General features: G+C 46.8%; 1 protein-coding gene across 2 annotated transcripts in view; it reads right to left on the bottom strand.

Moving 5' to 3' along the window:
• PLXNA4 (plexin A4) overlaps positions 1-26,369 on the bottom strand; it is a 630,666-nt gene that overhangs the window by 100,957 nt on the left and 503,340 nt on the right. For both annotated transcript variants that reach the window (XM_079992126.1, XM_079992127.1), the window contains one exon: positions 19,639-19,839. In XM_079992126.1, coding sequence (XP_079848252.1) covers positions 19,639-19,839 — 201 coding nt within the window. The remainder of the gene's footprint in view (positions 1-19,638; positions 19,840-26,369) is intronic.

The raw sequence follows: 26,369 nt of genomic DNA, 5'->3' as shown, positions 1-26,369 counted from the left end.
GAAGTGTCTCCGGACAGCGCTGGCCCCTGGCCTCTTGAGTGAGATGGGCGCACAACCCCAGAGTCTGTCAAGACTGGCCCGTACGGGCAGGGGTACCTTTACCTTTACCTTTTAATGTCTGCTGATGGAGTTCAGTTCAAGTACTAGTCCCTGCCTCAGGGAGTTTATGATCTAAATATCATCTTTCGGGGGAAGCATGAGGTGTGAATGTGTTCTATGGTCCAAAGAAGGTGCTAAGGCTAATAATAATTTATAATAATTTATTATTTATACTCCGACCCTCAGTCTGGGTTTCTCTAGCCACTCTGAGAGGCTCCCAACTGAATATTAAAAACACAATACAGCATTAAACATTAAAAATTTCCCTATACAGGGCTGCCTTCAGATGTCTTCTGAAAGTCAGATAGTTGTTTATTTCCTTGACATCTGATGGGAGAGCGATCCACAGGGTGGGTGCCACTACCGAGAAGACCCTCTGCCTGGTTCCCTGTAACCTCACTTCTCGCAGGGAGGGAACCGCCAGAAGGCCCTCGGCGCTGGACCTCAGTGTCCGGGCTGAACAATGGGGGAGAAGATGCTCCTTTGGCTATACTGGACCGAGGCCATTTAGGGCTTTAAAGGTCAGCACCAACACTTTGAATTGTGCTCGGAAACATACTGGGAGCCAATATAGGTCTCTCAGGACTGGTGTTATAGGGTGATAAATCCCTGCAAGCGTATCTAGAGAATGTGGCGCTGGCCTCTCACGCCATCCGTTTTCACTCTCCCTGGGCCCAGAGAAACAGCCTCGGAGGTAGCAGCTGGGGAAAAAATATGTTGCAAGGCCGAGAGATGAGTAATTAACCCAAGGCAAAAGTATGATGTGAGGAAGAGAGGAATGGGACTGGTCTTTAACCGGGTCCATATGTCTCCCGATTTGATTTAGCATCAGTTCCCCTCGACTGCATCGAACACTCCTGCGTAAACCCGAGCAGAGCTTAAGGCTATGAATCCTTCATGGATTCTATGGGGATTTTATTACCACCAGTGCCCTTAATTAAAAGAATAACATCTGTCTAGCAGGCAACAAGCAGAGACCGGCAGGCCTGCACGACTCCATGCGCTGAGGTGCATACACAGAGCAGCGCATGGGAGTGCAGATGGAATGTCTCGGGTGTCCACAGAGATACGCCAAGTCTCCCAGAATAACTCGGAGGAGGCCTTTTCCATTGCACCAACAACTCATTCAAATTCCTTGATGTTTCAGAACATGCTACGGGGCTTTTTCAGTTCGTCACTCGCTCTTTTGTTATATTTCTGCCATGCCCAATTCCAAGCGCTCTCTGTGCAAACTTAAAAACTGAGCACATCCAACAAGTCGACATGATATCTAATTATTAAACGAACAAGGCCCAAATTTATATTAAAAACAATAACAGAAAAACACGTTAAATATTTTTTTAAAAACCCACAAAGGCCAAATTCAAAGTCATTTAGTAAACACATCCCATCTTTGTCCTGTAAAAACAGGCAGGGAGAACCACCTTCATCCCACGAGCCAAATTTATCTGGCCCACAGAGCCATTTTCTCCAAGTGTCCATCCCATCCCAGATAAGGAAGGCACACGTCTGACAGTTAACCCTTTACTGGCAAAAGGAACGCTTACAGCAGCTTCCATGTTGCTGGATGAACACGGAGCCTTCTAGCCTCTAGGCAGCTGTCCACATGTCTGAGCCCAATGGCACAACAGTGGCAAAAGTGGAACCCTGCCCTGCCACCTAGGACTGCCCTGGCTCTCCCTCCTGCCTTGAAGGTGGCAAATACCCTCCAACGCAACATGGCCCAAAATCGCCATCTCCCAGGTCTGCACTGCTGTGTGAGTCATGTGACCCATGCAATTGCAAACCCAGAAAAAGTGCTTTGGTGGGTCACGGTACCCCAAAACACATATTTTGGGGTGCCATGCAAGATTGCAGATGCAAAAAAACACACAAGATCTCACCGCAAAATCATGCAAGAGCATGGCACTCAATATTCTCACTGTGCTCTCATGGGGGGGGGATGGGATGTATGGTGATATCCAACTCCATAAATCACTTGTCCCCTCTCCTGGGTCACTACCCGGGTCCCCTGCCTCACCACACACTCTTCGGAGCCCTTCCGGTCCCTGCAACCAGGTCACAACTGCCTTCCTTACACTTGACATCATATATGGGCCCATCATCCTAAACACAGCCTTTCTCAACCAGTGGGTTCCCAGATGTTGTTGGACTACAACTCCCATCACCCCCAGCTAGCAAGGCCAGAGCTCAGGGATGATGGGAGTTGTAGTCCAACAACATCTGGGGACCCACAGGTTGAGAACCGCTGTCCTAGCAGCACTATCATTTCCGTATATGGTGTCGGGAGCTGGAATGAGCTGGCAGGTCAAGTCCTTCAACAGTTCACCTGTCAGTCATCTGACGTCATAATGAGCGGTGCCAACAGGGAGACCTGATTGCAAAGAACAATCAGGAGCTCATGCTATGCTCATGTTAAGTTCACGGTCATTCCTCAGGAGCCACATTCATTCCCGGCCCACAACTCACACTGCATGTGGCGTCAGAAGCTGAGCAGATGGGTATGGCTTTGAGGAAGGTTTTCATGGGTGAAACTGGGTCTAGCCAGGCCTGTGAAGCTGAGGTTCCCCAAGGTGGCTTTAGAAAATTCAGTACAGTGGTACCTTGGGTTACATACTCTTCAGGTTACAGACGTTTCAGGTTACAGACGCTTCAGGTTACAGACTCCGCTAACTCAGAAATAGTACCTTGGGTTAAGAACTTTGCTTCAGGATGAGAACAGAAATCGTGCTCCGGCAACATGGCGGCAGCAGGAGGCCCCATTAGCTAAAGTGGTGCTTCAGGTTAAGAACAGTTTCAGGTTAAGAAAGGACTTCTGGAACGAATTAAGTACTTAAACCAAGGTACCACTGTACCTCCATTGGATCAGGAGAACCATAAATGAGGCAGGTAGGGGTAAGAGAAGCTCGCCCCTGTTACTTCGTAGGATCTTTCCACCTTGCTGAAAAGTGAACGTGGCATAAAATTGATATTTTTTTTTGTTTCTGTGCACTTGGGATTTTCCCAATTCTTATGGAACAGCTAATTCACACATGATTGCTGCACATTATCCACCTCCTTTAAAGGCACAGAGAGAGCTGGCTTAATTGCACTTGGTTCATGATCAAATAGCACCAAGAGCCGGGCTTCATTATACATTCTCTCAGAACTGGAAAGGAACAAGTCTGCTTGCTCCCTTTCTTCATTGCCCCCACCACATCGCCAGCTTGCTACCTACTCATCATGGTCCCCCACAGAAAGCGCTGGCTGCCTTGCTGTTGCTCATTGTGCACTTCCAGACACAAAGTGCCAAGGGCGAAAAGGCCTCCTTCGTCTGGCACAGGGCGCCATGACACTCACGTATAATCAGAAGCCCTTCAAAAAGCAAAACCTACATGGGGAGGTGCCTTATACAGAGTCAGACCATGGGCCCAACTAGCTCAGGGTTATCTGCACTTGTTGTTGTTTAGTCATTTAGTCGTGTCCGGCTCTTCATGGACCAGAGCATGCCAGGCATTCCTGTCTTCCACTGCCTCCCTCACTTTGGTCAAACTCATGCTGGTAGCCTTGAGAACACTATCCAACCATCTCGTCCTCTATCGTCCCCTTCTCCTTGTGCCCTCCATCTTCCCCAACATCAGGGTCTTTTCCAGGGAGTCTTCTCTTCTCATGAGGTGGCCAAAGTCTTGGAGCCTCAACTTCAGGATCTGTCCTTCCAGTGAGCACTCAGGGCTGATTTCCTTCAGAATGGAGAGGTTTGATCTTCTTGCAGTCCATGGGACTCTCAAGAGTCTCCTCCAGCACCAGAATTCAAAAGCATCCATTCTTCGGCGATCAGCCTTCTTTATGGTCCAGCTCTCACTTCCATACATCACTACTGGGAAAACCATAGCTTGAACTATACGGACCTCTGTCGGCAAAGTGATGTCTCTCCTTTTTAAGACGCTGTCTAGGTGTGTCATTGCTTTTCTCCCAAGAAGCAGGGGTCTTTTAATTTCGTGGCTGCTGTTACCATCTGCAGTGATCGTGGAGCCCAAGAAAGTAAAATCTCTCACTGCCTCCATTTCGTCCCCTTCTATTTGCCAGGCACTGACTGACAGCAAATCTCCAGGATTCCAGGTAGATGACTCTCCAATCCCTACCTGGAGAGGCTGAGAACTGAACCTAGGACCTTCTGCATGAAGGGCAGGTGAACAATGGCAGGTGGCTGAGAGAAAGAGACAGAGAGGCAGAGCTGCCCCTAGCCTACAATGCAACACACAGTATAATTGAATAATTGCAGGGATGGAAAGCTGGGAGTGTGTTTGAAAAAACAGCAGTGACCATCGCCAGTAACAGCACTGGAGCCCTCTCCATAAAACTGCCCCAGAAGCCATGTGCGCTGCAATTCTTCACGTCTGCTCAGAGGGACACGTCAACAAGGCCGGCGGGACTTACTCCCAGATACGCACATGGTTTGTTTTGCCCTCTTAACCTTGTGGAGCTGACCCTGGGTTAGACGTGTTCAGGACCCCAGAGCCAGCCTTGCTTGATGCTGTTTGAAACAGCTGCCACCAACCTGCTTGCGGATTCTGAACTGAAGGATTGTCATGAAAATGCTGTTTAAATGCATGACTAGGAAGGTTGGTGCTATGTCGGAAGAGTCTATTGCTCTTCAGAAGGGCTTGGCTTTTATTGTTTATCGTATTGCTTAATGGCAGCATGTGAATATTGTCAAAGCTCTGGGGCTGGAGCAATAAAGTCAATCGATCCAGTGCCTTTTGCTTAATGGCAGAGATGGCCTTGCATGCTGATCAACAAGCTTGGCTTCTGAGCAGGGGTAGCCCTGAATGTCTAACAAGGTATGACCTCTAGTGACTTCTACGCTGGCTTGGTCAGGTCCGCAGAATGGAAGATGGCAGGATCCCCAAGGACTGCCTCTGCAGGGAGCTGGCTTCAGGCACCAGGCCCATTGACAGACCAACTCTGCATTACAAAGAAGTCTGCAAATGTGGCATGGAGGCTGGGCACATCAACCCTGCCAGGGAATCCCTTGCGGACGACTGCGATGCCTGGAGAGAGACAAACAGGTTGTGCATCCACAGCAGTGGTCCCCAGGCCTTAGTTTGTCTACCCATGGTCTAGACTGTCTACACAGAGTTAAAGGTAAAGGTAAAGGTACCCCTGCCCATACGGGCCAGTCTTGACAGACTCTGGGGTTGTGCGCCCATCTCACTCAAGAGGCCAGGGGCCAGCGCTGTCCGGAGACACTTCCGGGTCACGTGGCCAGCGTGACATCGCTGCTCTGGCGAGCCAGAGCCGCACACGGAAACGCCGTTTACCTTCCCGCTGGTAAGCGGTCCCTATTTATCTACTTGCACCCGGAGGTGCTTTCGAACTGCTAGGTTGGCAGGCGCTGGGACCGAGCAGCGGGAGCGCACCCCACCGCAGGGATTCGAACCACCGACCTTTCGATCGGCAAGCCCTAGGCGCTGAGGCTTTAACCCACAGCGCCACCTGTGTCCCTACACAGAGTTACAGGGTTACAAAGATGTCAGCAAAAATGACACGAAGGCTGGCAACATCAACCCCACCACGTGGGAATCCCTTGCAGACGACTGCAATGCCTGGAGACAGACAAACAGGTTTGTGCATCCACAGCAGTGGCCAAAGGAGGAATGACTGCAAGGAGGAGCACAGAGAGAAGAAACACCTGGGTGCCATCCTCTGCCCCAGCTGCAACAAAACATGTCTCTCCTGTATCGGTCTCTACAGCCACAGCAAGCACTGTAGCCTTCCAACAGTTTGACTTCGTCCCCAAAGGTGCACTTCCCTGTTGTCTCCCAAGACAGACTGATGCCAACCAACCAATAATCCAATTGATCCCTGTGTTCCAATCTGCATATAATTACAGTGGTGCCTCAGGTTACATACGCTTCAGGTTACAGACTCCGCTAACCCAGAAATAGCACCTCGGGTTAAGAACTTTGCTTCAGGATGAGAACAGAAATCGTGCTCCGGCGGCGCGGCAGCAGCAGGAGGCCCCATTAGCTAAAGTGGTGCTTCAGGTTAAGAACAGTGTCAGGTTAAGTACGGACCTCCGGAACGAATTAAGTTCTTAACCCAAGGTACCACTGTATAGGGGAAATGAATTGGATCAGTTCACTTTTAAACATGGACTGAACAGCTTTCTCCTTCATCGCTCCTTCATTATTGTGCCAATATTTGCATGCCTCTGTTCTCTTCTTGTTAAATAAGTTGGAGTTCTTATTAAATATACCAAGAAAAAAGCACATCAAGAACTCTGGCCAATATAGGTTTCAGTAGTGGGAGTGGTCCCTACTCGCAAATCAATAGTCAATTGTAACAAAAATTAATCCAGTCAATTATGGATTAGAAACCATGTAATGTTTGATACTTCCAGCTGATGAAGGTGAATACATCGAAACAGGGCCCTGTTTGGTTTCTGATCCATAACTGACTTCTGACTTCTGCTCAATGATTGAAACTAAGACCGTCACATCAAATCTGACTATGGACTGACATGAACTTATCTCTACACATAAACGCTTATCTCTAATTCTGTAACAAATTATTGTCTTATACATATCCTTATGAGTTTGAGTTTGTAATCTCTATTTGAGTTTGTAATCCTTGTCAGAATACATACTTTCAAATGGATTAGTTTTTGTTACAATTAACTATTGATTTGCGAGTAGGGACCACTCCCACTACTGAAACTTACGGTATATTGGCGAGAGTTCTTGGTATGCTTTTTTCTGTTCTCTTCTCTGCTGGAAGAAGACTCCGAGAGCTGGCCAGTACAATTCGAGGTGGTTCAGTGGGCTTGTTGTTTGTTGTTTAGTCGTTTAGTCGTTTAGTTGTGCCTGACTCTTTGTGACCCCATGGACCAGAGCATGCCAGGCACTCCTGTCTTCCACTGCCTCCTGCAGTTTGGTCAAACTCATGCTGGTAGCTTCGAGAACACTGTCCAACCATCTCGTCCTCTGTTGTCCCCTTCTCCTTGTGCCCTCCATCTTTCCCATCTTTCCCAACATCAGGGTCTTTTCCAAGGAGTCTTCTCTTCTCATGAGGTGGCCAAAGTATTGGAGCCTCAGCTTCACGATCTGTCCTTCCAGTGAGCACTCAGGGCTAATTTCCTTAGGAATGGAAAGGTTTGATCTTCTTGCAGTCCATGGGACTCTCAAGAGTCTCCTCCAGCACCATCAGTGGGCTACATTCCTGCAACTGGCCATATGGAAGGAAGAGGAGGTTTGCTGGATCAGGCCAAAGACCCATCTAGTACAGCAACTTGTTCTCACAATCGTCAGCCATAAGCCCCTGGGAAACCAGCAAGTGGGATTCAAGCACAAGAGCATTCTCTCCTCTCCTGTGACTTCCAGAAACTGGGTTCTGGATTCAAGGCGCCTTGGAGTCGCTGATGACAAACCACACTATCGTGTTCCCAGAGCTTTGCCCTTGACCTCTATGGTTTCCAGCAGTTATCTCTAAGAACGTTTTCTGCCTGTGACTTTGCAGTTAAAATATCCATCCTTGTGGAATCCGTTCCCTGCGTTAACTCCCACAAGGAGCTTGGTTAGGATGGGCGGGGAGTGGGAACGATCTCCTGGGATGGAGTGCGCAGCGAGTTATTTAGTAGCACTCCCCTACCTGGCAGGGTTAATTAGCTCACACGCCACACCACACTTTGAAGAGGAGAAGGTGGCAGCAAATATGTATTATTATCACGCCGGGGGACTGATTGCTGCTGCGGCAGAAACATGGAGCCATGGGATGCTTTTAGCAAAGAAGCCAAAACTCATCTTGGCATTTGAACAACTAGGATGTTTCAGCTTTACTTGAACAGACAGGAAAGTACAACAAACGCATCCCTGAGTCAAAAATTTAAAAACCCACAAAGTGGGGGGGGGGGAGTTAGGAGTATAGCATCTCGATCAAGGGAAGTAATCGTGCCACTGTATTCTGCTTTGGTCAGACCTCACCTGGAGTACTGTGTCCAGTTCTGGGCACCACAGTTCAAGAAGGACACTGACAAACTGGAACGTGTCCAGAGGAGGGCAACCAAAATGGTCAAAGGCCTGGAAACGATGCCTTATGAGGAACGGCTAAGGGAGCTGGGCATGTTTAGCCTGGAGAAGAGGAGGTTAAGGGGTGATATGATAGCCATGTTCAAATATATAAAAGGATGTCACATAGAGGAGGGAGAAAGGTTGTTTTCTGCTGCTCCAGAGAAGCGGACACAGAGCAATGGATCCAAACTACAAGAAAGAAGATTCCACCTAAACATTAGGAAGAACTTCCTGACAGTAAGAGCTGTTTGACAGTGGAATTTGCTGCCAAGGAGTGTGGTGGAGTCTCCTTCTTTGGAGGTCTTTAAGCAGAGGCTTGACAACCATATGTCAGGAGTGCTCTGATGGTGTTTCCTGCTTGGCAGGGGGTTGGACTCGATGGCCCTTGTGGTCTCTTCCAACTCTATGATTCTATGATTCTATGATTCTATGAAGGCACTGAACACACTTCTCCACATTTCGTGAAAGCCTCACAGGAGTTTTATACCTCCTGGGGTAAAGGGAAGGGGTGCCCCTTAATGACAAATGGTTGGGTATAATAATAATAATAATAATAATACTCCGCACTTCCCGGTTTAAAAACCGGGCTCAGGGCAGCTAACAGCAAATATAAAACATTGATTAAAATGCGACTTAAGAACAGCATAAAACAGCATAAAATACAACATAAAATGCAGCATCAAGATCAATAAAATTCAAAAATTCAGGGGTCATTTTGGGGAAAAAAATATTTATGCCAATATAATACGCTTCATGCAATGGTGACTTCCAGACTGGGTTACTGCAATGCATTTTTGCGCAAATTTCTCCCAATTGAACTTTTTTTTGTATGCTGTTTTGCCTAAGAAGTTAATTTCTGCGATGCAATGATTCCTAATACAATGTTTTGCATTTTTGTGGATTTTTAGGCTCATTTCACTCAACTGTTTGCATTTTTAACACGTTCCTCGTCTGGAGCTCTGCAATGCAAAACTGCAGCAACAGAAAAGTGCAACTTTCAAAAGATGGCTGTGGGGTTTTTTAAATCACATATCGCTAAAAAAGCGCTTATTTGCTAGATTTGCCTTGATTTGCAAAATGAGTCAGATTCCTCCTCTACTCCTACTAGTGAATCTGCCACAGACTTTGTACAGCTCATAAGCCACTGAGCACATTACATCCGATTATATGCATTTCCCCCCATTTCTAACAGTCTGGGTCAGAGGCCGTGCTCTGAGTGCGACTTCTGCCAGGGGTGAGGCTGTTTTGATGGTGACACCCCAGTTATGGAATGACCTCCCCAAGGACATGGGGCCGGCAACTATTTTGCAAGCTTTGCAATGCCAGGTGAAGACAATTTTCATCTCCTGCACATTTTAATGGATCATTTGTTTTGTTCCTTCTGTTTCTCTGGTTTTTATTGCTGCTCTCGCTGCAATTTTTATTGTTGTCGTTATTGCTGTTTTGTGATTTAGAAGGGGGAAAAAACCAAACACATTTTATTTTTTTAATGCAAATGCTGATGTGGTGTTTTGAAATAGACCAGGGACTGTTTCTGGGATCGTGAACACCATGCTTGCGCCTGGACGTGTGTGGACGGACCTGAAGGTCTGTCCACCCAATTTTATCCACATTTTATTGGGAAGGGGGAAGCACTCCAAAGAGTAGGGGAAAAGGGTGGACTATCAAATTAGAAGAAAGGAGATTCCTACTAAACATCAGGAAGAACTTTCTGAGCTGTTTTGGCAATGGAACGGTCTCACTCATGTGGTGGTGGACTCTCCTTCATTGGAGGTTTCTAAGCAGAGGTTGGAAGTGAGAGCTGGACCATAAAGAAGGCTGATCGCCAAAGAATTGATGCTTTTGAACTATGGTGCTGGAGGAGACTCTTGAGAGTCCCATGGACTGCAAGAAGATCAAACCTATCCATTCTAAAGGAAATCAGCCCTGAGTGCTCACTGGAAGGAGAGATCCTGAAGCTGAGGCTCCAGTACTTTGGCCACCTCATTAGAAGAGAAGACTCCCTGGAAAAGACCCTGATGTTGGGAAAGATGGAGGGCACAAGGAGAAGGGGACGACAGAGGATGAGATGGTGGGACAGTGTTCTCGAAGCTACAAACATGAGTCTGACCAAACTGCGGGAGGCAGTGGAAGACAGAAGTGCCTGGCGTGCTCTGGTCCATGGGGTCACGAAGAGTCGGACACGACTAAACGACTAAACAACAACAACAAAGCAGAGGTTGGGTGGCCGTCTGTCATGGGTGCTTTGGTTGAGATTCCTGCATTGCTGGGGGTTGGACTAGATGACCCTCGGGGTCCCTTCCAACTCTACAGTTCTATGGTTCTACGATCAGGTGGGGCTTTTATTTATTTGCACACTAGATGTCACAGAATCAGCCCGGCTTCCTTCCTTCCTTCCTTCCTTCCTTCCTTCCTTCCTTCCTTCCTTCCTTCCAACAGCCAAATCACAGCTGGCTTTTTCCAAGTGTAAAAGAATGTGTGTTTGTGTGAAAGAAGCTTTTGCCACTTTGAATAAAGTGTAAGTAAGACTCCTCCCACCGGAAACTCGCTTTACTATTCCCTCTCCAAATTTCCAGAAGAAGAAGAAGAAGAGGAGGAGGAGGAGGAGGAGTTTGGATTTGATATCCCACTTTATCACCACCCGGAGGAGTCTCAAAGCAGCTGAAAATCTCCTTTCCCTTCCTCCCCCACAACAAACACTCTGTGAGGTGAGTGAGGCTGAGAGACTTCAGAGAAGTGTGACTGGCCCAAGGTCACCCAGCAGCTGCATGTGGAGGAGCGGGGAAGCGAACTCGGTTCACCAGATTACGACTCCACCGCTCTTAACCACTACACCAGACTGGCTCTCAGAAACTCCATTCCCGACCTTTGTGTGAGGGACCAAAGTTCTGGTGATGATGGGGTGTGGACACACAAGCCAGCCCAAAACTTGTGCATGGCAAAGGAGCATAGGAAGCTGCCTTACACCGAGTCAGACCAATGGGTCTACCTTTGCACGGTCTGCACTGGCAGCAGCTCTCTGGAATTTTATGCAGGAGTTTCTTGTCATTTTTGTGGCAGCTGCCCACTGCTGTGGACCTAACAACCAGCAAATCAACAACAAACAAACCTATGGTCACATAAAGCATCCTCAATAAACACACGAGACATAACTGGCTGTGTTCTTAGATAAATTAGGTATACTATTCGTGTATCAAATCATAAATTTCAATGGAAGTACAGTGGTGCCCCGCAAGACGAATGCCTCACAAGATGAAAAACCCGCTAGACGAAAGGGTTTTCCATTTTTTGAGGCCCTTCGCAAGACAAATTTCCCTATGGGCTTGCTTCGCAAGATGAAAACGTCTTGCGAGTCTTGCGAGTCTTTTTGCTCCCCTCCCCTTTTTCTAAGCCTTTAATAGCCGCTAAGCCGCTAATAGCGCTAATCCGCTAAGCCGCTAATGGGGTGCTTCGCAAGACGAAAAAACTGCAAGACGAAGAGACTCGCGGAATGGATTATTTTCGTCTTGCGAGGCACCACTGTAACTCATAAAGTTCAACAAACGAACAAAGCAGAAGACCCAGTGGATGAGATCATTCTCTAATCAGTTCATGCTTAAGGTCCATCTGTGTAATAGTGTCTATTCCACCTGTGTGTTCATAAGATCCAAACAATCCACATGAAAGGTTGTTACAGTTCCACAGAATCTTTCAGGGAGTCTAAGAGTCAGACACGACTGGCCCATACGGGCAGGGGTACCTTTATCTTTTACTACTATGCCATAAGATCCACTGTCCTGTAATATCACATATGAGCTTTAACTACTGATGAAGCCCAGGACGACGAAACAAGGCCAATATACCTTATTTATCTAAGAACACAGCCGGTTATGTCTCGTGTGATTACAACAACAACAACAACAACACCAACAATTTTATTATTTGTACCCCTCCCATCTGACTGGGTTGCCCCAGCCACTCTGGGCTGCTTCCAACATATATAAAAGCATAATAAAACATTAAATATTTTTTAAAACTTCTCTATACAGGGCTGCCTGCAGATGTCTTCTAAAAGTTGCATAGTTATTTATCTCCTTGACATCTGATGGGAGGGCGTTCCACAGGGCGGGCACCACTACCGAGAAGGCCCTCTCCTGGTTCCCTGTAGCCTTGCTTCTCACAGAGAGGGAACCACCAGAAGGCCTTAAGAGCTGGACCTCAGTGTCTGGGCTGGATGATGGGGGTGGAGATGCTCCTTCAGGTATACAGGGACGAAGCTGTTGGGGGCTTTAAAGGTCAACACCAACATTTTGAATTGTTCCTGCCCTGTGGAATGCCCTCCCATCAGATGTCAAGGAAACAAACAATTAGACAATTTTAGAAGATATTGCAGCCCTGTATAGGGAAGTTTTTTAATAGTTGATGTTTTATTGTGCTTGATGTTTTAATTTGATGGAAGCCACCCAGAGTGGCTGGGGAAACCGAGTCAGTTGGGTGGCATATAAATAATAAAGGACGATGGTGATGCTCCTTGGAATACTACCTAGATTATACCACTGCAGGTGTTATGTACTGAGTTGAATAGGATCCAAAATGCAGCAGTCTGATTGTCCCTAGAACAATAGGATCCAGAATGCAGCAGTCTGACTGTTCCTAGAACAATAGGCTCCAGAATGCAGCATTCCACAGAAGCCACCCAATCCCGCTCCAGGTGGAAGTGAATCTGCAAGCTGATTGGCCTACAGGAGAATCCCGGAATTAGCTAATCACGTGGGGCCCATTGTGTAAATAATGTATACAAAGCAGACATTCTGGGGGAACTTCCATTCCTCCTCACCACTATGAGCTGAATAAAGAGCATGAAATCCACCCTCGACTCCGAGTATATTTCAGCAGGGCTGTGGGCAAAGTGGTTGAAATGATGAACTGGAAAGTCCCAGCGTCTTAGGCATGTGCCAGTCTTTGGAAGGCGACACCAAGACACTTGATGACACAGTAAGTTGGGTGAGGAATATTTACCAAACAGAGGAAAGGAAGACACCATTAAGAGGTTTCCTTATAGCTCAGGGATGTTCTGTTATGTAATAGGGGTTTGCATCACACCAAGTGTATATGAAGATTGTACGCTACAGTCCCTCATATGGACACATCTAACCACATAGTAATGTGCGACAGGAACTCCTACTAAGACGCTATTTAACACCATGATGCCTTCCTCAAGATCAAGATGGTCCATAAAGCCACATTGCACTTTGGGCTAGCGACTATAGCAGCCTCTGGTTTGGGGTCTTCAGATGCAGGATGGGGCTGTTCAACAGGTGTGTGGTGTTCATTGACAACTATCACCCTCTCTCCCTGTTAAGACTCTGCACGGATTTCAGCTTAGTACTGGTAAGATTACTCCGCTAGGAAGATCTGAGGAACTGATACAGACATATTGTCTGGGTTCTGGGTTTGGATCAGGTTTCCTTTTAACTTTCAGAATATTGCAATTCTTTTCTTTTTTAAGAACAAACAAGCAGCCCAAAAAGGTTCATAAAAAGCATCCTTAATTTTTCAAGCCATAAATCCCAGTGAGATCCTGAGCTTCGGCACTCACAGGCCACTAACCAGTAATGGAATCTGGGAGCAAAGCAAAGTGGGATGATGGCATGCTCATTTGTAACAGATCGTAAAACTGGCAAAAGGCCCATAATTGGAAACATGGTGTTTAATGCCACAGAAAATGGGCTGCATGGTTTTAATGACAACTTCCTGCAATGGGGCACAGGAAGAACAATGAAGCCTACATTCTTTGTGAAAGAAACATCATCAACAACAACAACATCAACAAGAGGAAATGATTAGTTGAGGAAAATTGGAGGAAAGCATCATGGAAAAACAAGTACAAGCTAGTAGTCCTGATATATTTTGAAGCTCACTTCCAGGCCTAGAATTATAGATTCGTAGAGTTGGAGGTGAGCCAAAGATCACCTCGTTCAACCCCCTGCAATGAAGGAATCACAGCTAAAGAATCTCTGGCAGATGGACACCCAACCTCCATTTAAAAGCCTCCAATGAAACAGAGTCCACCACCTTCCGAGGGAGTCTGTTCCGCTGTCAAGCAGCTCTTACTGTCAGAAAGTTCTTCCTAGCGTTTAGTCGGAATCTCATTCCTTGCAAATTGAAACCATTGCTTTGGGTCTTACTCTCTGGAACAGTGGAAAACAAGCTTGCTCCATGCTACACTGGCTCCCAGTATGTTTCTGAGCACAATTCAAAATGTTGATGCTGACCTTGAAAGCCCTAAATGGCCTCAGCCCAGTATACCTGAAGGAGTGTTTCCACCCAAATCGTTCTGCTGAGGTCCAGCTCCGAGGGTCTTCTGGCGGTTCCCTCACTGCGAGAATCCAAGTTACAGGGAATCAAGCAGAGGGCATTCTCGGTAGTGGCGCCCACCCTGTGGAACACCCTCCCACCAGATGTCAAAGAGAACAACAACTACCAGACCTTTAGAAGACGTCTGAAGGCAGCCCTGTTTAGGGAAGCTTTTAATGTTTAATAGGTTATTGTATTTCAATATTCTGTTGGAAGCCGCCCAGAGTGGCTGGGGAAACCCAGCCAGATGGGCAGGGTATAAATAATAAATTATTATTATTATTATCCTCCATGTGACAGCCCTTCTGATACTTGAAGATGGCTCTCATATCACATTATCAGTCTTATCTACTCCACGCTAAACAGGTTGTTGAATGGCTCGTGGCTCTAACACCCTTTCCCATCTTACATTCCAGAGAAAAAGCAAGGGCATAACACAATAGCTGCCATGGTAATGAATGATGTCATAGAGCAGTGTTCCCCAACCTTGGGTCTCCAGCTGTTTTCAGACTACAATTCCCATCATCCTTGACCACTGGTCTTGCTAGTGAGGGATGATGGGAGTTGTAGTCCAAAAACAGCTGGAGACGCAAGGTTGGGGAACACTGTCATAGAGGACTACAATAGGAAGCAACAAGCAGGGGAGAGGAGTACAGGAAGCACACCATGGATGTACTTAGTGACACAGTCAGAATAATAATAATAATAATAATAATAATAGTAATAATAATTTATTTATACCCTGCCCTCCCTGGCTCAGGGCGGCTAACACCAGTAAAATTACAATAAAAACATAATAGAGAGGGGGAACCAGTTTTTTAAAATATGGGTTAAAATACAATTTAAAATGCAGCCTCATTTTAAAAGTAGCCCATAGATCAAAACAATAAAGGGAGGGAAACATAAGAGTCAGACTGAGTCCAAACCAAAGGCCAGGCAGAACAGCTCTGTCCTGCGGAAAGATGTCAAATCCCGCAGGGCCCTAGTCTCTTGGGACAGAGCGTTCCACCAAGTCGGGGCCAGTACTGAAAAGGCCCTGGCCCTAGTTGAGACCAATGATTTCATCCAGCGCTATTTTTGTTTCTATGAATTTCTGTTTATCTCCTGTCTTGTAATAACTGCCATATTGCCCCTTTTCTACAAGTTTCTATTAATATTTTTCTTTACATTGTTCATCTCATTACCGCTCCATCAGTAGACTCTGAATCTTAGGGCTTTGGGTTTGAGTCTCACTTTGGGTAAAAAGATTCCTGCATTTCCGGGGGGGGGGGGGGTTAGACTGGATGACCCTCGTGGTCCCTTCCAACTCTACAATTCCATGATACTACGAGCATGCTCAGTTGTGTGTTCTCACACCTTTTGAAATACTCTGCATATTCCAGAGCGTTTTGGAAGGGGGGAAAGTCAGTAGCTGCATCATTTGCTGTGCAAATCCATGTTTGGTTCCACCCCGCTGAGTTTTACTCTGGAGTGGAGTCTGTACACCCAACCAGACAGAGCGTAACTCATAGGCTGATCTTACATGACAAGCTGGCACCGCTGCAGCTTGAGTCAACACAAGCATATGGGTGTACATCAGCCATCCAGCTTCATCAAGCAAACAGGATGACATTATGCAATGATGTTCAACCAGATGATGCACTGAGCTGCGCATTGTTGTCAGAGAGCTTTAATTAATGCCGAGAAACAGCCACATGCCTGCCAGTGAGTTTCTCCCACTGTTTGTGATGCTTCCGATTTATTTATTTTCCTTAAAGGTGCTCCCAAACTTGTGACCAATGCCAAACTATTCATGGTCCTTTGTTTTGACCGTTTTCACAGTGCCCATTTTTAAATTTTGCACAACGCACACTGGTACATCACAAATGTTGTGATAACCATATAATAAAAGCAGATGCCACGCGCGGAATCATACATGCGCTAGAGTGAAATAATAAATAATCATTAACGAGTGTATTTTGGTTGTTAATTATAGCTTACGTCTCCATTCTAATACAGCTAAGCTTGAAGAGTTCCCAGCGGAGAACAGGGCTCTATATCATCTTGAACTTTATTACATTATTATATGGTGTCTTCTCTGTTATTGTATATACACTTGCACGCAGCCATATTACATTGCATTAATTTGTGGTATAGAAATACTTTTATAAATAAATAAGATTTGGACAATTTTATTGGCCCCTAATCAAGATTCCCTCTCTCTCCCCCTCTCCTTCCCCTGCTTTTCTTTTTTCTTAGGTGACAGAAATGTCCCAACTCCAAGCTCTGGGCAAGGAAGGAGGCTGCGGGAAGTTCAACCACACCAGCCAAAGAGGTCTCCTTCCACACCAAGAGCCCAGGACCAAATATAAACTGACTTCTTCCTTGATGGAGCAAGCTTGCTTTCTGCTTCTCCTGAGGGGTAGGACCCTGTGCTGGGCCCGGGGGTAACCCTTGAAACACGGTCCAGGACCAGTCCAGAATCCAAAGGTTCTGCTAGGAGTCAGTCTGACAGGGCCAAGGCAGGAAACCAGTCAAGGGCAGGTACAGGATCTCAGGCAGGTTCTGGCAAACAGCAATGTCACTTCCGCAGCCTGGGGCAGGGTGCAACAGCCTTTTATCTTTGTCAGGGTAGCGGCCGGTCCAAGTTTGAGAAAAAACAGATAGAAATATTCAAGCATTTCAGCTTTTCAAAAGAGGAAAGTGTGGCTTCACTTTGAGAACTTGAAAATGCTTGAATTGGCAAAACTAACTGTAGTTATAAGGTACCAATCAAATCAGAAATTAAGACTACAATGGAAATGGTTTGAAGATTATATGTCCAAACACTGCTCAAAAAATAATACGTTGATATGTTTGGATTAATGCTTGTAAAGTCGAATGAGAACAAATAATAGTAAGTTAAGAGAGTTAAGAAACAAAGATATAAATTGCAGTGGGAAATACAATAATATTGTACGAATGATGGAGGGAAGTCACAAGGGTGTTTTAATGTTTGTCATTGCTGTTAGTAGCGTTTGTGAAATATTTGTGTTTACCTGTTTGTTTGTAAATAAAATAAAATAATAATTAGGAAAAAAGAAAATTAGAAAATGCTTGAATGATCTCAGTTCTTTCTGCTTAGCACCTTGATTCCTTGCGGGGCATGCAGCCTTGGCCAAATTGGACTCCCTACGCACATGTGCGCACACTGTGTATCTCATGGGTAAGCAAACTAAGCCCCAGGGGCCGGATCTGGCCCAATCGCCTTCTCAATCCGGCCAGTGGATCCGGGAATCAGTGTGTTTTTACATGAGTAGAATGTGTCCTTTTATTTAAAATGCATCTCTGGGTTATTTGTGGGGCATAGGAATTTGTTCATGTTTTTTTTTCAAAATATAGTCCAGCCCCCCACAAGGTCTGAGGGACAGTGGACCGGCCCCCTGCTGAAAAAGTTTTCTGACCCTTGATATACCTCTTTATCTATCTTGCATCTTGAATCGTTCAGGAATTAGAATAGAAACACCCTATGGTTGGGTGCAGCCGATAACAGGCAATAGTGTTGCTAGCATCCTGCCTGTGCAGCTTCTTACAGGAATTACCCCTCTCTCTTTCTATCCAACACCCGCCCCCCCCCCCAAAAAAAACCCTGAATTAGTATTCATTGCAAGGAAAGCACGATGTGATGTGCCTCAGATTCCTGCCTGTCTGAAGAGTGGCTTGACTTTAGAAAGCTCTGCTCGGGAGAGGAGAATAAAAGTTTGCAAAATAAATTAAAACCTTTCAGCCGAGTCCTTCCTGTGGCAAAAAAAGGAGCCTCCGAATGACACAGAGGGGAGCGGAGGCGGAACACCCAGATCCAGATTTGTATAGAGGATTTAAATGGAAAAGAAGCTACATGTGCTGCAAAATTCTCTTAGAATCATCATTGTGCAGTTGGAGTCCATTCCACTGTCAAACAGCTGTTCCCACCCGGAAGTTCTTCCTTATTGTTTGGTTGGAATCTCCCTCCTTGACATTTGAATCTCACCGATACTGATCCTCTCCTCTAGAGCCGAAGAAAACAAGTTTGCTCCATCTTCCACGTGGCAGCCCTTCAGATATTTGAAGATGGCTGTCATATTGCTTCTCAGTCATGCCTTCTCCAGGCTCATATCCAACTCACTCTACTGTTCCTCATTAAGGCTGGACATGAAGACCATTTATCATCTTGGTCATGAGGCAATTCTCCCAACCAGGAGAAAATGCCTTTGAAACTGCCAATCTGCTCGTAGGTGGAGCAGAGACCCACATCTTAAGAACATGCTGGATCAGGCTAAGGGCCTGCCAAGTCAAACAATCTCACAGTGGGCAACCAAGTGCCTGTGGGGAACCTGGAATCAGGATTTGAACACAGAGCACTCTCCCCATTTGTGGTTTCCAACAAATGGGATTTGAAAGCACTGCCTTATCCCCTGGACCTAGAACATAGATAGATTGCATGCCATCGATAGCTTTCACTTCTACCTATGCCTCTCCACTCCCACCCCCCCCCCCCCATCATTTGACTGGAGAATTGCATCACAAAAATTCAGAGAAGCGCAGTTTTCAAACGATAGCTCCATTTCAGTCTGTGTGCTGGTTCTGAAAGTCTCCCATTAAAATGCAAACAAAATCACAATTGTCCCCGGGGCGGGATTTAGATTTGATGAGGCCCTAAGCTACTGAAGGTAATGGGGCCCTTTATATGTCCAGCTGTCCTTTGTCAACATCAAATTGTCCCTGTTTTTTTTGGGTTGAATATAAGCTATATGGTAATTTATGGACCTCATCGGTATCTCAAGCCATTTGCACATGTTGCACATGCAACCAGTCCATGCAGAATGTAGGAACCCTATATATAAAAAGGAGCAAACCAGTGATATTTTAGGGAGCAGGCTCATAGGCGGGGCCCACAACTTACACCATAGAAGCTTACACAACGCAAAACACTGTTGCTGTATTTAGGTTTTATTTTATGTTTTTTATCTTATATTTTGGAAATGTACATCCAGGTTTTTTTCCTTTAATTTTTTTGGGGTGCTCCAAGAGAGTAGGGCCCTAAGCTATAGCTTGTTTGGCTTATACATAAATCCGGCACTGATTTTCCCCTATCTGTTCCTGCAGTCCAGCCCCCCTCTTCCCTTTCCCATGGCCCAGAGTGGCGGGGCTTACTCACTGAAGTGTTTTGGCACTGGACGCTGGAGCTGTTGAACCGCAAAGCAGGCACCCTCTTCTCATTGCCCTGGATGCTGATGATGCACTCGTAGCCCCGCTGCCCGGACTGAGGTTGAGGAAGGTTCTTGGCCTTCAGCGTGATTGGCTTGATGACGTCCACAGGCACCAAGATCTTACTGACGTGCAGCAACTGGGGGCAGTCCTGGAGAAAGCAGGGAGGAGGAGGAGGAGGCGGGATGGGAGGGGAAAGAAAGAAATTGTCCCATGCAGTTAGTCAAATGCTTAGTTACGTTTTCCTGATAGGCAGATTTGGAATCTGGCAACTTGCAGCAGCCTTAATTAGGTGTTGTCCTGCAAACTCTTACGGGCGCAGAAGAGGGTTAACAAAGATGACAAACTGAAATTGAAATACCGTATTTTTCTCTCTATAACACTCACATTTTTTTCTCTTAAGAAGTAAGGGGAAATGTCTGTGCGTGTTATTGAGTGAATGTGTGGTCCCTGGAGCTGACTGGCCTGAGTGCAGGGGCAAAAATCAGATCGCGCGGAGGAGGGAAAGCTGTAGAGAGGAAGCTGCTGCTTTCCTGCATTCTGCCTCAGGGTCTTACTGCCCACTCTCTTCTGTTTTTCGGTTGCTGTGTTTGCTCAAATGCAACAAAGAGCAGGGAAATCCCCTGCCCTCCTGGCAAGCAGTGGGGAAAGGAAAGGATCGCGTCCTTTCTTCTAATTCCTTCCTAGTCACACTGTGCGCAGGCTCCAGCCGACAGCCACTACCACCTCCTCTCCGTGCCGCTGCTTCTGCGTCCAGCATTCTAGGGACTCGCAGGCAGCCGGAAAACATGCAGGTGGGAGAGAGAGAGAGAGGGCTGGCTTGGGTGGGTGGGTTGTGGAAACTTTTGCCTTCCTTTCCTCCCTCCCGTTAAACCCCTCTCCTGCATTGTTAGCCAGCTGCACACCCCTCTTATGCTCTTTGTCCCTTCTGTGTTTTTCCTTCCCTCCCCACTTAAAACGTGGTTACAAAGCACGGAACCACATGGATCCTCAGGATCTTTGCATTGGGTCACCCCAAATTCACCATCAGACCACATAGCATGTCCATGGCTACAGCCTGCACCAAAAAAATCACGCACCCACTGTGGCCTGGGGCCACAATGGTGCAAAAGCATGGTTACAAAGCATGGATCCACATGGATCCTCAGGATTTTTGCATTGGGCTACCCCAAACTCACCGTCAAATCACATTTCTGTGGCCACAGCATGAAGCACCAAAATGATACATCCACTGTTTCATTCAGAATTTTTTCCCCCTTGTTTTCCTCCTCTAAAAACTATGTGTGTGTTATGGTCAGGTGCGTGTTATAGAGCGAAAAATACAATACTTTATTATCACTTGTCCAACTTGTATACAGTGATATTACATGAGCACCCCCCACTCAGCTCTCTTAGACTTACTGTATTTTTCGCTCCATAAGACACACTTTTTTCCTCTTAAAAGCCAAGGGGAAATGTCTGTGAATCTTATGGAGCAAATGTGTGGTCCCTGGAGCTAAATTGTGATCCTGCTTGCTGTCCTGGCTTCTGGGATTCAGAATATTTTTTTTTCTTGTTTTCCTCTTCCAAAAACTAGGTGCGTCTTATGGTCTGGTGCATCTTATAGAGCGAAAAATATGGTAATTTCCCTTGTTTACTGATGCACACCCACCAAACCCAAAAGTCAGTTGCCCTGTTGTTATCTTTTCATTCAGCAGCCTAACAGCCCACGGATAGAAGCTGTTCTTTACCCTGTTGGTGCGACTAATCATGCTTCTATATATTCTGCCCGAGGGCAGGAGATCAAGAAAGTGCCAGCCAGGGTGTGAATCATCCCTGAGAATTTTCCTCAATTTCCTGAGTCAACGTTCTTCCGCTATTTCATCCAGTGGATTCACGGGACAGCCCATAATACCTTGTGCTTTATTCACCACCCTCTGCAGGCACTTCCTATCAGTTGATGTCAAACCAGCGTATTACACCGTGATGCAGTATGAAAGGACACTTTCTACTGTGATAGAAGGAGATCATCAAATGTTGATTGACATCGTTTGTGAGTAGGTGAAGTATTGGGAAGTAAAGTAGGTGAAGTAAAGGGTTGATAAATAGTTGCGGGAATTGGTCATGTTAAGCCTGGGGAAAAATACAACTCTATGAGTTGGAAAGGATCCCAAATCCTGCAATGCCGGAGTCTCAAGTAGATCATACATGAGAGATGGTCATTCCACCTCTGCTTAAAAATTTCAAAGGAGGGAGAGTCTACCACCTTCCAAGGGAGACGGTTCCACTGTTGAACAGCTCTTACTGTCAGAAAGTTCTTTCTGATGCTTGGTCAGAACCTCCTTTCTTGTGACTTGAAGCCATTGGTTTGGGTCCTACCCTCCAGAGCCGGAGAAAACAAGCTTTCTCCATTTCCCCTTTAGATATTTGAAGGTGGCTATCATATCTCCTCTTTACCAGGCTAAACATCCCCAGTTCTCTCAACTGAGAGGTGATGTGATAGCTTCTTCTGATATCTGAAGGGCTGTCCCATGGAAGATGGAGCAAGCATGTTTTCTGCCACTCTGGAATAACAATAATAATAAAATTTTATTTATATCCCGCCCTCCCCAACTGAAGCCGGGTTCAGAGCGGCTACCAACAATAAAAGTAAAACAACATTCTAAAATCAATTCAGTTTAAAATCAATTCAAAATCAAATTCATGGCAACCATTGGGCTAGAGTTCTGTGAGGATTACCAAAGGCTGTGCCTTGGCCAAAGGCCTGGTGGAACAGCTCTGTCTTGCAGGCCCTGCGGAAAGATGTCAAGCCCCACAGGGCCCTAGTCCCTTGTGACAGAGCGTTCCACCAAGTCGGGGCCACAGCCGAAAAGGCCCTGGCTCTGGCTGAGGCCAGCACTCTGACGGGCTCTGCTCCGCTCGACAGCGGCTGGCCTGGTTCTTCAGTCCCCAGACTCCAAATCTCAGCCCCGGACTCTGGGCCTGGCGCCCCTGAGAGCCCTGCGCCCGGGTGCCCCGCATCCTTAGCGCCTATGGGTAAGCTGGCCCTGGATTCAACTACCATCTACCTTAGCCCACCTTGGTCCATCTAACTTGGTCCATTGAGTTGAGCAGCTTTCCAGGTTTCCAGGTAGGGGATGTTCCCCGCTTTACCTGGAGTTGCCACTGGGGCTTTCTGCATTCAAAGCAGCTGTTCTACTATTCTACTACTGGACTGCACTCCTTCCCCCTTTTATGTTATGAAGGGAAGCTGCCCTTTAATTTGTCCTCACCCCATTCTAAGGAAAGGTAGAAGAGACAGCAAAGCAGCACATTCTGTGGGGGGGCTGATTTCAGGTGCCCGATTTCAAGAACTGGCGATGGGAAGGGAGGGACGAAGGGAAGGAGTGACTCAAAGCACCAGGAGGGGGAAGCAGAAAGACGTGTGACGTTAGAGAGAGATGCGGGAGGAGGTATCTCTCCTCACAGCAGATGGCGGACGCGCCTCATGGGCACAAACAGTTGAGCAACACCAAGGAATGGATGAGCTGCGGAACAGCTGCAGTTACCCTGACTAGGAATGGCATTATGGAGACTGTCAATCATGCTGTTCTGTGGGTGAGATGGACCACAACTAGCATCAGGTGTGTTTGCGAGGAAAATATGCCCACCATGCCAGGCTCTGATCAAACGGTATGGAATTCCCCAAAAGCTTGCAACACACTCACACACAGCATTGGTTGAATAATGCAATGCTATTTTTAAAAATGCAGAAATACCCCAGAACATACCCCAGCCTGGAGAAGAGGAGGTTAAGGGGTGATATGATAGCCATGTTCAAATATATAAAAGGATGTCACATAGAGGAGGGAGAAAGGTTGTTTTCTGCTGCTCCAGAGAAGCGGACACGGAGCAATGGTTCCAAACTACAAGAAAGAAGATTCCACCTAAACATTAGGGAGAACTTCCTGACAGTAAGAGCTGTTTGACAGTGGAATTTGCTGCCAAGGAGTGTGGTGGAGTCTCCTTCTTTGGAGGTCTTTAAGCAGAGGCTTGACAACCATATGTCAGGAGTGCTCTGATGGTGTTTCCTGCTTGGCAGGGGGTTGGACTCGATGGCCCTTGTGGTCTCTTCCAACTCTATGATTCTATGATTCTATATATATATATATATATATATATATATATATATATTCGAAAAGCTGTTTTCGAACAGCTGTATTTGTTGCCAGTTTGCTTTCTGACCCAATTCAAGGTGCTCCTGTTGAGTGTTTAAAGCCATAAATGACTCGGCCCCCAAATTTCTGGGAGACCCCCCCTTCCCTGCAGACCCTATTGGGGATTCAGATCAGAAGAGGGGATGTTTTTGTAGGTCTGCTGCCCTCAGGAGACTGATGGCAGACCAGGAGAGGACCTTCTCTGTGGCAACTCCTAAGTGAACGTGAGAACAGACTTCTATATCAGGCCAATGGCTTGTCCATCCCAACATTCTTTTCTCACAGTGACTAACCAGATGCACTCACAAGCAAGATTTGAGGAGGATGATAATAATAATAATAATAATAATAATAATAATAATAATAATAATAATAATAATTTACTTATACTATGAGCAGCTCCGAACAGAATATTAAAAACACTACAGAACATCAAACATTAAAAACTTCCCTAAACAGGACTGCCTTCAGATGTCTTCTAAAGTCAAATAGTTGTTTATTTCCTTGACAGCTGATGGGAGGGCGTTCCACAGGGCGGGCGCCACCACCGAGAAGGCCCTCTGCCTGGTTCCCTGCAACCTCACTTCTCACAGGGAGGGAACCGCCAGAAGGCCCTCGGAGCTGGACCTCGGTGTCCGGGCTGAACGATGGGGGTGGAGACGCTCCTTCAGGTATACTGGGCCGAGGGAGTTTAGGGCTTTAAAGGTCAGCACCAACACTCTGAAATGTGCATTCTTCCCTTTCTGGTTGTTTCCAGCAAGTGCTATTCAGAAGCACTGCCACCTCCAACTCTGGAGGCAGAGCATAGATATCCTGGCCACTAGCCATTGATAGTCCTCCCTTCCATGAATTTGTGAAATCTTTTAAAGTCATCTAGGTTTGTGCCCGGGACACAGGTGGCGCTGTGGGTTAAAGCCTCAGCGCCTAGGGCTTGCCGATCGAAAGGTTGGCGGTTCGAATCCCTGCGGCGGGGTGCGCTCCCGTCGTTCGGTCCCAGCGCCTGCCAACCTAGCAGTTCGAAAGCACCTCCGGGTGCAAGTAGATAAATAGGGACCGCTTACCAGCGGGAAGGTAAACGGCGTTCCGTGTGCTGCGCTGGCTCGCCAGAGCAGCGATGTCACGCTGGCCACGTGACCCGGAAGTGTCTCCGGACAGCGCTGGCCCCTGGCCTCTTAAGTGAGATGGGCGCACAACCCCAGAGTCTGTCAAGACTGGCCCGTACGGGCAGGGGTACCTTTACCTTTACCTTTTAGGTTTGTGCCCATTACTGCCCCCTGCAGGTGCGAATTCCATACTCTAACTATGTGCTGCATGAAGAAGTGCAGTGGTACCTCGGGTTAAGAACTTAATTCGTTCTGGAGGTCTGTTCTTAACCTGAAACTGTTCTTAACCTGAGGTACCACTTTAGCTAATGGGGCCTCCTGCTGCCGCCGCGCTGCCGCTACCCGATTTCTGTTCTCATCCTGAAGCAAAGTTCTTAACCTGAGGTACTATTTCTGGGTTAGTGGAGTCTATAACCTGAAGCATCTGTAACCTGAACCGTCTGTAACCCAAGGTACCACTGTACATATATTTTTAAGAGGTGAAGCTCCCGCCACACAGAGGTGCATCTGGAAACTACATGGTATAATTTACAAAAGATAACCTGGGATAGCTCAGTCGGTAGAGCATGAGACTCTTATAATAATAATAATAATTTATTATTTATACCCCGCCCATCTGGCTGGGCTTCCCCAGCCACTCTGGCCAGCTTCCAAAAAAATATTAAAATACTGTAATACATCAAACATTAAAAGCTTCCCTAAACAGGGCTGCCTTCAGATGTCTTCTAAAAGTCTGGTAGTTGTTGTTCTCTTTGACATCTGGTGGGAGGGCGTTCCACAGGGAGGGCGCCACTACCGAGGGCGCCACTCTTAATCTCAGGGTTGCGGGTTCGAACTCCACATTGGGCAAAAGATTCCTGCACTGCAGGGGGAGTTTCTGAGAGCCAGTGTGGTGTAGTGGTTAAGAGCGGTGGACTTGTAATCTGGTGAACCAGGTTCGCGTCTCTGCTCCTCCACATGCAGCTGCTGGGTGACCTTGGGCCAGTCACACTTCTCTGAAGTCTCTCAGCACCACTCACCTCACAGAGTGTTTGTTGTGGGGGAGGAAGGGAAAGGAGAATGATAGCCGTTTTGAGACTCCTTCGGGTAGTGATAAAGCAGGATATCAAATCCAAACTCTTCTTCTAGATGACCCTCGTGGTCCCTTCCAACTCTACCATTCTGTGAGTCTCTATGCTGAAGACTCATCTCTGCCCCCTGGGCTTTGGCACCTGAGATGTGTGCTTTCCTGCAACTGTAATTTGTCTTAGGTAAAGGTAATTCGACCCCTGACCATTAGGTCCAGTTGTGGACGACTCGGGGGTTGCGGCTCTCATCTCACTTTATTGGCCAGGGGGGGGGGGGCGTACAGCTTCCAGGTCATGTGGCCAGCATGACTAAGCCACTTCTGGTGAACCAGAGCA

The sequence above is a fragment of the Podarcis cretensis genome, assembly GCF_951804945.1.
Source record: "Podarcis cretensis genome assembly, chromosome: 10".
Classification (NCBI taxonomy): Eukaryota; Metazoa; Chordata; class Lepidosauria; order Squamata; family Lacertidae; genus Podarcis; species Podarcis cretensis.
This window is presented reverse-complemented; position numbering and strand designations above follow the sequence as displayed.